The 14,740-nt window shown below is 47.1% G+C and overlaps 1 protein-coding gene across 3 annotated transcripts; it reads left to right on the top strand.

The window, feature by feature from the left end:
- Positions 1–4,136: 4,136 nt before the first annotated feature.
- cc2d1b (coiled-coil and C2 domain containing 1B) lies at positions 4,137–12,367 on the top strand. Of its 3 annotated transcripts, none has more exons than XM_076148373.1 (26): positions 4,137–4,220; positions 4,509–4,632; positions 4,774–4,918; positions 5,108–5,211; positions 5,357–5,482; positions 6,049–6,186; positions 6,296–6,494; positions 6,694–6,812; positions 7,284–7,362; positions 7,487–7,570; positions 7,654–7,793; positions 7,929–8,001; positions 8,091–8,224; positions 8,325–8,454; positions 8,542–8,714; positions 8,804–8,929; positions 9,066–9,124; positions 9,384–9,500; positions 9,636–9,709; positions 9,809–9,867; positions 9,997–10,048; positions 10,172–10,271; positions 10,477–10,567; positions 10,651–10,773; positions 10,851–10,884; positions 10,980–12,367. In XM_076148373.1, the coding sequence occupies exons 2-25, from the start codon at positions 4,567–4,569 to the stop codon at positions 10,860–10,862; spliced, it is 2,523 nt and encodes an 840-aa protein (XP_076004488.1). In that variant the 5' UTR covers positions 4,137–4,220; positions 4,509–4,566; the 3' UTR covers positions 10,863–10,884; positions 10,980–12,367. The 3 variants fall into 3 exon arrangements, with proteins under 3 accessions (XP_076004488.1, XP_076004487.1, XP_076004486.1); XM_076148372.1 differs by having other exon boundaries at positions 6,043–6,186; positions 7,493–7,570; XM_076148371.1 differs by having other exon boundaries at positions 6,043–6,186.
- The last annotated feature ends 2,373 nt before the right edge of the window (positions 12,368–14,740 follow it).

The raw sequence follows: 14,740 nt of genomic DNA, 5'->3' as shown, positions 1-14,740 counted from the left end.
ATTTTCATTCTTTTAACAGTGTGTAAATCTGAAATCATTTGTTTTCCCCCCTCCCTTTTCTCAGCACAATGGAGTCAGCTTTGATGACTTTGCTTGATGAAGAGCTAAAGTGTCCTGTCTGCCTGGACATAGTCAATGATCCTGTCATTTTGCCTTGCAGACATCATTTCTGTAGGATATGTATAAATACAGCCTGGACCATGGACCGGCCTTTGGGGCGGTGTCCTGTTTGTAAGCGTTGTTACATGAGAAGACCAAACATGATGCAAACCTTAAACTTGACTAATCTAGCAAGCCAGTATCAGACTTTGAAGCCACACAAATTTAAGCACTGTGGCCACTGTAGAGGCCAACCTGGAAACTTTGTTGTGAAGGTTTGTCTGACCTGCAACGAGCCGTGCTGCCGTGTTCATATCGAGGAACACCTCAACAAACCGTCTTCATTTCCAGGTCACCTGATGGTGAACATTGAAGAGTTGGATAACTGGACCTGCTCTGATCATGAGCTATACAAACTGCTCTACTGTAAGGAGGAACAATTGACTTTGTGCAGGACTTGCAGCAGGGCCACCTGCTCAAGCCACACAGTTTGCAGTGTGAATGAAAAGTCCACAGAAATGAAAGTAAGTAGATTCCATGGATTGATGTTTACTGTGTTTTACTGTGGTAATGGATTCACGGGTTACAGGAATTGCATTATATTCCCCATTTTAAATGTATTCTGCAATTGAGAGGATTGAACAGATTTGTCTTATATGTATTTTTCTTGTCTCTTTTCCAAAGGAGAGACTATATGTGCTGGAACGCCGCTTGAACGATTTTGATACTGCCATGGCTGAGGAGCTCAAAGAGATGAGAAGAGATCGGAACAATATGATGGTAAAGTGTCAACCTGTGCTGTTCTCTGTGTACACTAATGTGAAAAGAGAGGAAAATGCTTTTGGTGGAGTGATAAATACATTTCACAAAGTAGCTTAGCTATATAAATGTAGAAGAGTGAAACAATTGAATCAGCTAAAATTTTGTTGGTTCCAATATGCTTCTAATGCTTCTGTGCATGTGTGGATTATGACTCTCATTATTCTCTATAGCAAACACTGTTGGACCTGAGGGAACATGTGACAAACCATTATGAGAGGATGAAGAACAACACACTGCTGCTGCTGGATGACTTCAAAGCAGCTTATAAGCTGCAACACGAACAACACAGCCACGATATCCGCATAAGGCGAGACACACTGAGAAATCTGCATCACTCAACAAGCATGTGCCTCAGGCAAGTAGACACACTGAAATTTCTGAAGAAAGGAGAATTTCACAAGGAGCTGATCAACCGTGCAAAGTTGGAACTGGGCCGTGAGATCCGTTCATTCAGGAAGAATCCACCCAACCTAACAGAGATCCTGTCTACCATGTCTGAACATGAGAGGAGGAAACATAAATTCTTAGAAGGTAGGAAAACAGATGAAGGGAAAGTGGTTTTATGGGTTAAACAGATTCTTAATATGGTTGCAATGAATTCATATCTCTAATATCTCTTCTCTCCTCAAAATAATCAGAGATGTTTCAAGTGAATGAGTCTGGCACAGGCTTCAACACCGGAAGAAGTTCCCCAAAACGTAAGAGGACATGGGATGATGTTGAGCCAAGATGCTCCACCTCCTCGGATCCTCCGGTCTTTAGGAACAAAAGACTCAGGGTGTCTTGTGGGAGTCATGGTAGTTCATCCCAGGATCCTCACACCACTCCTGCCCCGACACACAGCAGTAATGACACTGATGAGTCTCCCAGCAGCCCTCCTCATGGCTTCACTGCAAGTATTTCAGAGTTGCAGATAAGGACTCAGCCTTTCATGGTGAACAACCCAAGACGACGGTCTTCCTCCCAGGATTCTTCACCACTGGGCCCAAGCGGTCCCAGGATGACTGACCATCGTCATGGCTGTACATCCCATGATCCTCACACCACCTCCACCCCCTCAACCAGCAGTCATGAAGCTGAGTATCCCACTAGCCTTATAGAAGTACAGATAGGGACATCTGATGAGCCTTTCATTGAGAACAACCTAAGAAGCCCTGCCTACTTGGATCCTCCACCACCTGGCACCAGCGATCCCATGATGACTGACCAGAGTGATAGTGGTACATCCCAGGATCCTCACATTATCTTTCCTCCTTCACTCAGCCATTTTGAAATCTATGAGTCACCCAGCAGCTCTCCTAGTCCCACTGGAAGTCCTCCAGAAGATCAAATGTGGACATCTAATGATAATTTCCTGTAGAATCTCTCCCTCCCAGGATCCTCCACCACCGGCCCAGAGCGGACACGTGATGACTGACCAGAGTAATGGTGGTACATCCCAGGATCATCACACCACCTGATAGAGATGTACATCTAATGAGCCTTTTCATGGAGAAAAACCCAAAAAGCTCTGCCTCACGCTTCTCCACAACGGACCAACAATGGACCCATGGTGACTGAAAAGAGTCTGTCTGTCTCTCTCTGTCTCTCTGTCTCTCCATCTCTCTCTCTCTCTCTCTCTCTCTCTCTCTCTCTCTCTCTCTCTCTCGCTCAGGACTCATGTTATTCATCTTCTGCTGTATTATTGTATTTCCCACCTGGCCATTCCAGTAGTGGGAATCTCTGTGAATTGCCTCTCTAAAGGTTTCTTCCCTTTTCCCTATACATTAAGCTAAACATTGAGCTTTGGGCTGGGTTGTGAACCGTCTGTTGTTGTGGCCCTGTAAAGACCTTTCAGGCGTTGTATGTGATGTTGGGCTATAACAATCCATTTGACTTTGATTTTCAATTACACCACCTGTGCCCCCACACTCAGGATTCATGAAATTGACCAGTCTGCCAACAGCATTTGAAGATCTGATGATGAAAATGATAATTTGAATTTTTAACCCGTGGTGCTCCAGTTTCTCCCTTAGTCAAAAACGTGAAAATAAATCAACCAAATTAATTAGTTCTATGTTTATGTTTTATGTACATTATTTTTTGGGTCAAAGACATGCCGAGCTTTACTGGACAGGCTTAATTGGAAGGCAAGTGTGTATTTAACAAAGGGAGGAGGTTGAGCACCTTGGGAAAACTGCTTTAGCTCAATAATATAGAAAAAAGAACTATTTGTCACTAAAGTCAGAATCACTATGTCACAGTCTTTCACACTCCTGCCACCAGGGACAGTTTCAATGGGCTGTGAGTCTCAAGAGCTGATGAATGATATCTGCTGGATTTTCCTTCACCTCTGCTCTTTTTTGCATTTTTGCAATTTTGCACATTTGTTTCATTTACACTATGCTCATTTTATTTTGAACATCATGATTTATTTTAAATACAGTTGCAATATAAACCAATCACTCATGCATGTCTAAGTAATAAATTTCATTGGATTTTATTCATTCATTATTCATTATTGGATTTCAATCTACATCTCTTTAGTTCCCTGACCTTGTTGGGAAGTTGGGTCATACAGAGAACAACAGCAGTGAAAGAAGTATTCACAGCTTTGACTAAAATACTACTACTACTAATTACTAAAAATCATAGCACAATGGAAGAATATTTCAGTGCAAATAAGAACGCACTAGGACGTTGATGATGACATAATTGCCACCGCACCAGGACTTCGTGCAGAACTGTGATGTAGTGATCACCTCTGCACAATGTCATCTTCGGTGCAATGCCAGTTCTTTCATGACATAATCTCAATTGTGGTTAGGTTTACTGGACCAGGAAGTGCGAGACACAGGTTTTGATTCAGGGAGTGGCTGGGGTGCTAGTATATTATTAGTATATTATATTAGTAGGCTTAAGTTTAGGGTTACAACTAGGTAAGGGTTACCAGTACCCTGACCCCTTGGAGGAATGGTGCTCACTGTATTGATGTGCATAAACACAACTACGCACACACACGTGCTCTCCAATCATAATAGTAAATAAGAAAGTTAAGAAGATAAAATTCCCTTCATAATTTTGTCCTGAGTTTAGTCTTTCAGCCGGTTTGAGTGCGTTTACCTTGGCTGACCAATAGCCTGGACTGCCTGACAGACTACGCCCAGGGCTTAAATGACCCAATCTCTAGAACGGCCCCCTCCCTCCCCTCGCACGGGCGCCTTGCGCATGCGTACTCGAACCAGCTGCTGAGCTGACATGTCAAACCCCAGAAGTGTTTATGAGCAAACTCCGTGATGAAGCGGTGAGGGAGTGAGCAGGTAAACAAACGCAACACACGCCGCGCAGGTCGGAGTGACGCCTCAGCAGCGCACAATGGAACTCAAACTTCCGTCGCTAAACAAAAAATAACTTTTAGGGTCTTAGTTTAGCTGTAAAAATAGACTGACTGCCAGGCGTAGCGACCGGCTAAGCTAATGCTACATGCAGTAAGTCAGTAATGTGTTAGGGGTGAGGCACCTGACAACCGCTCACATGACCACACACACACACACACACACACACGGAGACGTTACGTAACAGCGCGATTTAATCTGTGTATTTTTCAGGAGAAATTGGGATCTCTGGGTTTCGCTTTTGGTTGGTCGGGAGAACAACAAGCTGAGTATGTTTGCCAAAAAGAAGAGAGCTCCGCCGCCGCCTAAAGGCCACGGAGCAGCTGCGGCCAAACAGGTGAGCAACAACAACAACAACAACAATAACACAACGTCATATTTATTGACAAACTCCTGTGGTTGCCGATCTTTTACCGAATGCTCGCCGTGTTTCAGGGTTGAGATAAATCCAGTGTTTCCCTCCACTTCCTGGTTGCAGATGGGTTTGTTTGTAGAGCTGGACCCTGAGGAGATGATGACGGGGATGGACGACAACCTGGACGACCCGAGTCTGGAGGCGGAACTGGCTGCTCTGACTGGGAACACAGCTGCAGCACAGGGGAAGAACAAGCCCAGAGCCAAGAGTGAGTGCTGAGCAGTGGAAATAGAATAGAAATGAATCCACATGTTAAAGAAGTTATTCATTATTTTAGTAAACATCTGCATTGTGACATTTCCTCTCAATCAGAACTTTAATGTATGGATTTAGCATTTTGTGTGCTGGAGAGGCCGATGACAACATGTGCTGTGCTCCTGGTGTGTTTGTGTCTTAGAGCCTTTGCCCATGGAAGACATCTCAAGAATGGCAGACGAGTGTATGAAAGATGTAGACGATGACGAGGATGACGCAAACTTGGAAGACGATGAAGATCTGCTGGTTGGTTCACCTCTGCTCGACAAAAAGCTAATGGAAACTCTGCAGCACCTCATTCTGAGCTGTGTGTGTGTGTGTGTGTGTGTGTGTGAGTGTGTGTGAGAGAAAATAATACAAGGCTGTTTGTTAACGTGCACATCCTCATCAGGCAGAGCTACAGGAAGTGGTGGGTGAGGGGAAAGAAGATGAAGAAGATGCTGTAACCACCTCCTCCACATCCTCTGTAACTGCTGCAGCTTCTCCAGGAACTACAGCAGAGTCTCAACCTTCACAGGTACGACACACACACACACACGCTGCTCTCTGCCAGGTGACACACACACACACACACACACACACACACACACACACACACACAGTGGGGGTCAGTGTAGTAGTGGGGGGTCGCTAGTTATTTCTCTGAAAACGTCACATTTGGACCTGATTTTGAATGAAGACTAAATCCACTGTGTGTCACATACATGACCCTGTGCGCCCTCCTTCATATGATGTCATTAACAACTGTTGCATCATTCCCGATGTTGTTATTTGGGGTGCTGGGGTGGTTTCATCCATGATGTCATAATGTGCTGTGCTGGGAGGATTCTGCCATAGTGTAACATGGTAGCGTAGAGAATGAACTCTGAAAGGCCTCATCCAAAAACGCTCTGTCATGATTGACTTTGTCACTGTTGGTAGGAAAGCTTACGGCTTTGGACCAGAACCTCCTGGTTTGTGCGTAAGACGTACAAGAAAAGTACGACTAGTAAGGAAACCTAGGGGTTAAGACATTTGTAAGCTGGTTGAACAGTGACAGCACTTTCACTGATGTTTTCCGGTGTTGTTCTTTTGAAGCCACAGGAACCAGAGGTGACGTCAGCCCCCGGCAGCCTCCAGCACACCCTGGAGGAGAGGATAGACATGTACAAGACGGCCCTACAAAACGCCAAAACTGCAGGCGAGACTTCCAAAGCCCGACGATTCGACCGCGGCCTGAAGGTGAGTGAGGATGTGGATCCTTTCACGACAAAGGCTGACCTGTTAACACCTTCATAGCCTTTCATATGTGCCGGATGGATGCAGATGTCTTCACTGTTTCTCCCCACAGACCCTGGAAACCATGTTAAGTGCTGTGAAGAAAGGGAGGCCTGTGAACGAGGCGGAGATGCCCCCGCCCGTCGCCACAGGAGCCCCCGGTCCCGCTGAACCTGCCACTCCAGGGGAGACGGGAGACACGACGGCCCCCGAGGTCCTGGAGACGACTGTGCCCAGTGGGAAAGAGGAGCAGGCGGAAGAATCCAGCACAAGTGAGCAAACCTGAAACCCAAATATGCTGAAGGACTTGGAAATATAAATTAATGTCTCACTATACTGCAACACACAGCAGAGAGTTCACTGCTGCCCGTGTAGCAGCAGGGAGGTGAAATACCTGAGCTGGTGCTGGTGGAGCTCTGAGTGTGTGCCGAGTACAGGCGTCCATTGTGTCAGTTGTGTGTTTCTCCACAGCAAACGAGGCGACCAAGGCGGCGGTTCTGGAGAGGCAGAGAGAATACAAGATGGCAGCGTTAAGAGCCAAGAAGGAAGGAGACGTGGAGCAGGCCAAAGTCTACTTCAAGACCAGCAAGGTGAGTCAGTGTGGCTTCTGTCTGTGCTGCAGCTCAGCATGTTGTCTTCATCACAGTGGGAGGAAGAGGCGCATAATAAACGACCTGTAGGCAAATATGTACCCTGACACTTCCTGGTAGAGTCAGTGTGTATGATCTCTGTTTAAGCCAGTTAGGATTGTTAAACTCTTTAGCTACAACAACACAAATGACTCCATGTTGTTGTCCTTCCACTGCTCTCTCTCCTTTTATATGAGACAAAGCAGCAGAGTGTGTAACAGATCAGAACCATGGTGTGTGTGTGTGTGTGGCAAAATCATTCAATATTCAAAGTTTGAATCTAAAACATAAAACATCTCTCCCGTTGAGCCTCTGCTCGTTCTGACTGCACCGCTTCTCCACTCAAGTATGCAAAACATCTCAGCCATCCAGCGCTCCACAGAGGCCTCATTATGTGTCACAGTGTCACAGCCTGTTTCTTTCCTGGCGCAGACGTTCAACGCTGCCATCGAGGCGTTGGAGAGAGGAGAGGCGGTGGACCTGAGCGGCCTTCCTCCACCCGTAGCACAGGGTAAAGGCTGCAGCGTGTGTGTGTCTGTTTGTGTGAAGGGATGGGGGAAATATAGAAACAGTATGTAGACAACTGTAAACATCTACTTCCTGTATGTGATGCTGACTGGTTGTTATTGTTGTAGGAGGAGGAGGAGGAGTGACACCATCCATGGAATCTTCCCCAGGGCCAAACACACAGCCCACACAACCTGCTGCAGCAGCTCCAGGTGACTACAATTACCTCTAATTGTGTGTGTGTGTGTGTAGGCTGATGTTGCCTAACCTCATATTCATGCCATTGTCTCGTCAGCCCCTGCCGCAGCCCCATCGGCCCCCAGAAACACGCTGGAGGCTCTGGAGCAGAGGAGAGACAAGTATGCGGAGGCGGCGGCTCAGGCCAAAGCCGGCGGCGACGACCGCAAGGCCAGAATGCACGACCGCATCGCCAAGGTAACTGGAAAGACCGTCTGCTCTTTCATCACATGAACTCCCTCTAGATTCAAGGAGAGTTACTGAGATGATGATGACATTAGATAACAGATACCTGTCGCCGTTTCATCGTGTTTCATCTTTGCTTCGCCGCAGCAATACCAGAGTGCCATCCGAACTCACAAAGCAGGGAAGCCGGTCAAGTTTGATGAGCTTCCTGTTCCCCCTGGTGAGATCCTGTAGTGATTCATCAACAGTGTGATTCTTCTTCTGGGGTTATTTAGGGGACTGATTGAATCTTCGGTTTGTATCTGGCAGGTTTCCCTCCGATCCCGGGCCTGGAGGCTGCAGGAGCTCAGCAGGGCTTCGCCGACGTTCTGGAGGCGGCCAACAAGCTCGCCTCCGCCGACTCCGAGAAGCTTGCGCAGGAAGATGAAGATGAGGAAGAGGAGGTGAGCTATCAACAATGCAGCATACACTTCTGATCCACACTGAAAAACAAAAGCACGTCAGGTGGATGATGACAGTTGTGGCCCTTTGTTGTTGTAACAGTCCAAGCCTGCTGCTCCACAAAGGCCAAAGAAGCTCTCGTTGGATCAGACCGCCACAGGTCAGCTGCAGAAACAGGATCATTCGCCTTCGCCTGACAGAACAGCCGGCGGGAAAAGCCCCTCGCCAACAGGTCGGCACGAGTCACATCCTGTCTTCATCAGGGCAGAATTCTGTGGAGTCATTCCTTCCATGATTCTTCTTCTTCTTCTTCCCACAGCTCACCAGCAGCTGGAATTCCTGGAGGGCAGGAAGAAGCAGTACATGAAGGCGGCTCTGCAGGCCAAGCAGAGGAGCGACATGGATCAGGCCAAGCAGTTCCTCCGCAACGCCAAGGGCCTGGACGCCATGATCGAGGCGGCTCGCAGCGGCCAGACGGTGGACATCAGCGTGGTGAGAGAGAAAACGACCGCACGACTTAAAACACGCAGCTCGGGCCGACGCTGCAGAGGAGCTGATTACCTACCGTCCCTGTGCTTTAGGTGCCGTCGCCCCCTGGTGACGAAGACGAGGACTTCATCCTGGTGAACCACAACGACGTGAAGATGACTCAGAGGGCGGACGAGGTTTACACACAGCTGCTAAAGATCCTGAAGGAGCAGTATGAGGTGAGGATGAGGACGTGACCCTGAGTGTGTGTCTTCCTCACACGTGGGATGAAGAAGAACAGCGCAGTGTTTTATTGCTCTTCTATTTTATACAACTTTGATTTTGACTTTGTTTTCTGCTTTGATTACTTTTTAGAAATGTTTGACTTACTCCAAGCAGTTCACACACCTGGGCGACGTCACGGAAACCACAAAGTAAGAATCAAAACTGGATCAGGCCTGCAAACAAAGATCTTGTTAGCTTTCGTGTTAATTATCTGTGAAATAATGAGACGTACCAAAACTAATGTGGACACATCACAGCAAGTGCTTCCTTCCTTTTACTGTGTGTGTGTGTGTGTGTGTGTGTGTGTGTGTGTGTGTGTGTGTGTGTGTGTGTGTGTGTGTGTGTGTGTGTGTGTGTGTGTGTGTGTGTGTGTGTGTGTGTGTGTGTGTGTGTGTGTGTGTGTGTCAGGTTTGAGAAGATGGCAGAGAGTTTTAAGAAGAGTTTGGAGATCCTGAAGCTGTCCCAGGCCAGAGGGTTGCCTCCTCCCAAACATCACTTTGAGGAGAAGACGTATCGCACCGTCAGGTCAGCACACACACACACTCACACACACTCACGTCCAATTATAGATATGCAGCATTAAAGATATAGGTGCAGTTCTCTAAAAGACTTGTTTTCTTCTTCTTCTTCCTCTTCCTCACCTCTGGTTCTTGGTCTCAGGATCTTCCCGGAGCTGAGCAGCACTGAGATGGTCGTAGTTATTGTGAAAGGAATGAATCTTCCCTCCCCCAGTGGTGACGACCTTCATCCCTCCACAGATCCTCTAAAAGTCTGTAAAGGAGAGTTTGATGATGTGGGGTCTTATAGTTTCCTGCTTTCTCTTCTTCCTGCAGGAATCCAACCCAACGATCTGGATGCCTACATCAAGTTTGAATTCCCGTACCCCAGCACGGTGCGTCAGCTGAGGCTGCGGCTCGTGTGGCTCGGCCTCAGCCTCACTACAGGCCGATGACTCATCCTCACACTGACTGCTGCTGCTGCTGCTACTCAAGGTTTAGCTTTTCTCTTTCCTCTCCACCAGGAGCAGCCACAGAAGCACAAGACAGCTGTGATGAAGAACACCAACTGCCCAGGTGAGACCAGATGTTTGCTTGGTTTGGTTCAGCCTGGATGTTGTATTCTCTTACTAACTACTTACAAATCTAAAAGTTTGATATGCTGATTGAATCCTGCGTCTCCTCATCTGTGTTTACCAGAATACAACCAGAACTTCACTCTGAGCATCAACCGCACCCACAGAGGCTTCAAGCGGATCCTCATGACCAAAGGCCTCAAACTGGAGCTGCTGCACAAAGGGTGAGACACACACACACACACACACACACACACACACACACACACACACACACACACACACACACACACACACACACACACACACACACACACACACACACACACACACACACACACACCCCTTGGATTGAGTGCTTAAGTGCCTCTGATCAGGAAGTGATGTCCCTTGTGCTTGGTTGACGTGTTGTTGTTGTTGCGTTGTCAGTGGTTTCCTGCGGAGCGACAAGCCCATTGGGACGGCACAGGTGAAGCTGGAGAAGCTGGATACGCAGAGTGAAATCAGGGAGATCGTGGAGGTGAGCAGAGAGAAACTGACTGACAGAGAGCGATGAACGCCTGAGCGATTGTCTCGGTGTAAACATCCCGTTTGGTGCGTCAGGTGATGGACGGACGCAAGGCGACAGGCGGGCGCGTGGAAGTGAAGGTCCGACTGCGGGAGCCTCTGAGCGGACAAGACCTGCAGACCAACACGGAGCAGTGGCTGATGCTCGACCAGTCGCAGGTACGTTTGATTGACAGGGGAACGTCTAAACACAACACAGAGTTTTACAGTCTAAAGCTTTGTTTGTTTGTCCACAGGTTCTTATTTAGAACGACTTGCAACATTTACAAGGTAGAGTAACAGATTCTCCTCGTTTCAGAATGTTTTGCTGTCTTAATTTAAAACGTTTCCATGACAGCCGACTAAGAAACGTCTCTGTCCTCCAGATTTAAGGAACGCAATCAAAAACACTCAGAGGAGGAGGAGGAAGTCACAGATCTGATGAGGATGAGTCGCACTGACGGGATCTTTGACTTGAAACTTTTGCACACTGCGACACACAGGGGAGCTCCCTTTGACACAGCAGACCACCAGGGGGCGACAAGGAGCTGGCGGCCACGATCCGTACGACGTAGTCTGACAAAGTGTCCAGATAAAAGATTGAACACATTTAAAGATAAAGTAAAGCGGTGGTTTTGAGCCAGGAGACGACAGTGAGACGCTGATGAGGCGTGAATGAATTGTTTGGAACGGATCAGAACCTTAAGAGCACATATCGATCCGGACACTCTGGCCTCGTAGAAACACGCCGAGCGGAGACGCGCGAAGGCTTCCTGTTTAACGTCGGCGTTGCCAAGGAAACGCCCATGGCCTCTGCTGCTGTCGAAGGGACTCTGTGTGGAGCTGAACTGAACCTGCTGCCCACGTGACTTAAGTGAACATAGATACCAGAGCGTGTAGATATTCAGCTCTGGTGTGTAGAGCTGCACCTATGCACTAATGCCAAAGTTTAATCCCCGTTGCTGTAAAATCCTGCATATTTGAATCGGCTTCTAGCTGCCAAAACTCCCTTTCCATCTGTTTTTCTCGTCTTTCCTTCTTTCCTCACAATTCATCGGCCCCTGCGTCGCCAGAGAGCGGCGGGGCGGAGCGGCGAGCCAAGTGATGATTGCAAGCGGTACGATAGAGTTTGTGACTTCAATCTAATTCTTTTAAAGACCACACTTCCCTTTGGGCACGGATCACTTTGGGTACTTTGTGGCCAGGCTGTGGTCGCTAAGCTGCAGGGACACTTAGACTTCTAGATATTTAAACCTGAGTTTACACTGAAGAGCTCACACTGAGCTTAAGCTTGACTGATCTGTCTTTACCTTCTTCAGCTCAGATGACAGGAATTGAAGGATTTGGGTCCAAACAGCTGAACATTGTTACTCCCATTTATGATAAAGATCATGACCCCCCCCCCCCCCGCAGGAATAACCTCATATAGATCTTACTGAAGTGCATGAAATAGCTTCTTTACACTATGCAACATGTTTTGAAAGGAGACGCTTTAATGCTAAGCAGGAAGCCATACTGAGCCTGACAGTCGCCTCACCAACACTTTATACCTCCTCAGCTCTAAATGTTACCTGGTCCCCAACATTTCATAACAAAACCCATCTCCCATCAATTCACTCTTTTTGTTTTGGATTACCCACTTGTTTACAAAGATGATGTCACCAGGGTGTCCACGGCAACGTCTTGGATCTCGTTTCCAAAATGCTTCCGATGTTTTGGAAAACAAACGGATCTTTACTAGAATAAAGACAGCTTGCTACGTTTTGAACCTGTACTGAAGTCGTCTGTGGCCTTTTTACACAAACCTGTGAGTCGTGTCACAGCTGGGATCAAGTCCTCAAGTGGAGACAGACGAGTCCAAGTCCAGGTCAGGACAGAGTGACGTGTGACTGTGTTGGACCGGTCCGTCTCCACTCGGACACGGCTCCAGCTCTGACACTCTAAACTCCCCTGTGTCGCGTTCCGTCTCTGCTTTTGTCTCCAAATCCTGAATTTCACCCGAATTTGAACCCTGATAGCAAACATGAAGTCATCGTTCCACTTTTCTATAAGTTTTTATTATACATATACTACAGTTTTTGATAAAGACCACTTTTATCCACATGTAGTGTAAAGAAAAGATGTACAGGGTTTTTGGCTTTCTGAAAATTTTGACTGATGTTAATATTAAAAAAAAAAACAAGAAAAGAGCAAAGCCCCTCTGGTGAGCGAGACGATGGATGGATTCTCTTCTTTCAGCCGCCAGACAGAAATGTGTCAGAACGCTCAACCGATTGACTCTCATCACCGTCTCAACCTTGTTTCTGTAAGCATGCAGCATTAATTAGTTTGGGACGTAATATCTTACAACTCAACACAAAAACTGCTACTTTTAATTGCACCTTTTGGATTTAGAACATATTGCACACTTTCAGATAAACGCAACCAAACGGAACAAAATTAAAAACAAAAACAGGGAGCAATGGATACACAAAAGAATATAAAATTAAAAATCAACCCGGAGGCGACACAGTGACGAAGCCACGCCAGAACCATCAGTCATTCGATCGCCAGAACTGGTGACCTTTGACCTCTGTTTTTCACTCAAACTTTTTTTTGCTCAGCTTGCGCTACAGGAGGTCCTTACACATTTCAGATCGTCATAACCGAACCTTACCGACGCCGCAGGTCTTAATTGAAACCGGGACGCAGTTTGTCGGTCTCTTCTTCTTCTTCTTCAGATTATGGGTGTGATTGTCTCGGATGCTGCTGATTCTCACTTGTGATGACGATTCTATTCTATTCTCAAATAAAATGCTCAAAACCTGCCCCCCCGCCTGTTTCCTGCACTATTCTGTGAGTCGCCCTCTCCCCTCACGATTACAAAGGTGGAGTGATGGAGTTCACTTACCAAAAACGCCGGGTGATTATCATACAGAGCATTCTGATAGGAGGATGGTTTTTGGTGATCAGTCTAGCTGGGTCAGAAGAAATCCAAACAAAAGCATTTTGACATAAAGACAGAAGGAATACATTCTTATACTTATCCAGGTCCAGCACAGTCCAGGCAGCAGAGCAGAAGAGAGGAAACCAGCGTCTCTTGAATAAAAATCCAACCGGGGCCCGAGCTGCTTACGTTTCTTATTTGTGGAACGCGTCGACCGTCTACACGGGTTCCTATAAAAGGTCTGCAGAGTTTAGAGCAGAAACGTCACCGACCGTTCCAAAAGGAGGGGGAGGGGGGGGGGAAGCTGCAGAAAACAAAAGTTGTAAATACATTTTGGGGCCTGGGCTCAAAGGGTTTTCAAAGTGAAACTCTGCAGGGGCCTCAGATCTATACTGACAGATAAACAGACACAGTGGAGACCGAACGCTCCGCTTCTCTCTCTCTCCTTCTCCTGTAAAATGGCTTAGAATCCAGTGCACTGCTTCTGCATTTGAATACAGTTCTTATATATATATATATATTTATACTGTATTTGAATATTTATATATCTGTACATCTTCAGTTATTTTCTTTGTATGATTAAAAAGACACAAATACGTTCTGTGGTTCTTCCACCGCGGCCGGACGGACGGACGTGAACTGCTGATGGGTCTGAAGGTTTTGAAGTCTCGTCCGGTTATAAACCTGCGTTGGTCTTTTATCAGTAACGCCGCCGTTTAACGTCAAAGTGTGTAGCCGCAGAGCGTCGACTCGCTGCTGCCGGTCTGCTTCTACTTTGATCCAATAATACTGTTTTTACCGCATTGTGTCGTCCAAATGCTGCACAGCTCTATTGTGGAGCAGAAAGCTGGGGGGCTCCCTGGAGGCTTTGGATGCGGGACTGCGATGGAGAAATCTGCTTACAAAATATATACAGAGCGCAGCAAATCAATGCATTTGTCCAAGTCATGAATAAAGCATCTGGTGATTGATGAGTAAAGCTCAAGCGGCGGGTCTGAAGCCAAGAGGGGCTGAGTTTGTTTGTTTTTCTGCTCGGCTTCAGGCTGCGGACGCCGAAAATTAGGTTTAAAAAAATAGAAATCACCACACAGAGGCACTTTCTCCCTCCTCGCTCAGTCACACGGTGACTCCTCCTAACGCGGCGGTGAGGATCTACGGCTCCCTGGCACTCTGAGAGCGTCTGAGCTACACAGGTCTGCAGACACCATTACCCAGAGTTCA

This window comes from Genypterus blacodes, unplaced genomic scaffold, assembly GCF_046128005.1.
Source record: "Genypterus blacodes isolate CSIRO-AG114 ecotype Tasmania unplaced genomic scaffold, CSIRO-AGI_Gbla_v1 ptg000005l_1, whole genome shotgun sequence".
NCBI classification, from domain to species: domain Eukaryota; kingdom Metazoa; phylum Chordata; class Actinopteri; order Ophidiiformes; family Ophidiidae; genus Genypterus; species Genypterus blacodes.
Note: the sequence above shows the minus strand (reverse complement) of the source record. Positions and strands in the feature narration are given on the sequence as shown.

Coding starts and splice junctions, on each gene's coding strand:
- cc2d1b (XM_076148371.1), top strand. CDS start 4,567: ATGTTTGCCAAAAAGAAGAGAGCTCCGCCGCCGCCTAAAGGCCACGGA. Junction 4,633..4,773: donor GAGCAGCTGCGGCCAAACAG/GTGAGCAACAAC, acceptor TCCTGGTTGCAG/ATGGGTTTGTTTGTAGAGCT. Junction 5,483..6,042: donor CAGAGTCTCAACCTTCACAG/GTACGACACACA, acceptor GTTCTTTTGAAG/CCACAGGAACCAGAGGTGAC.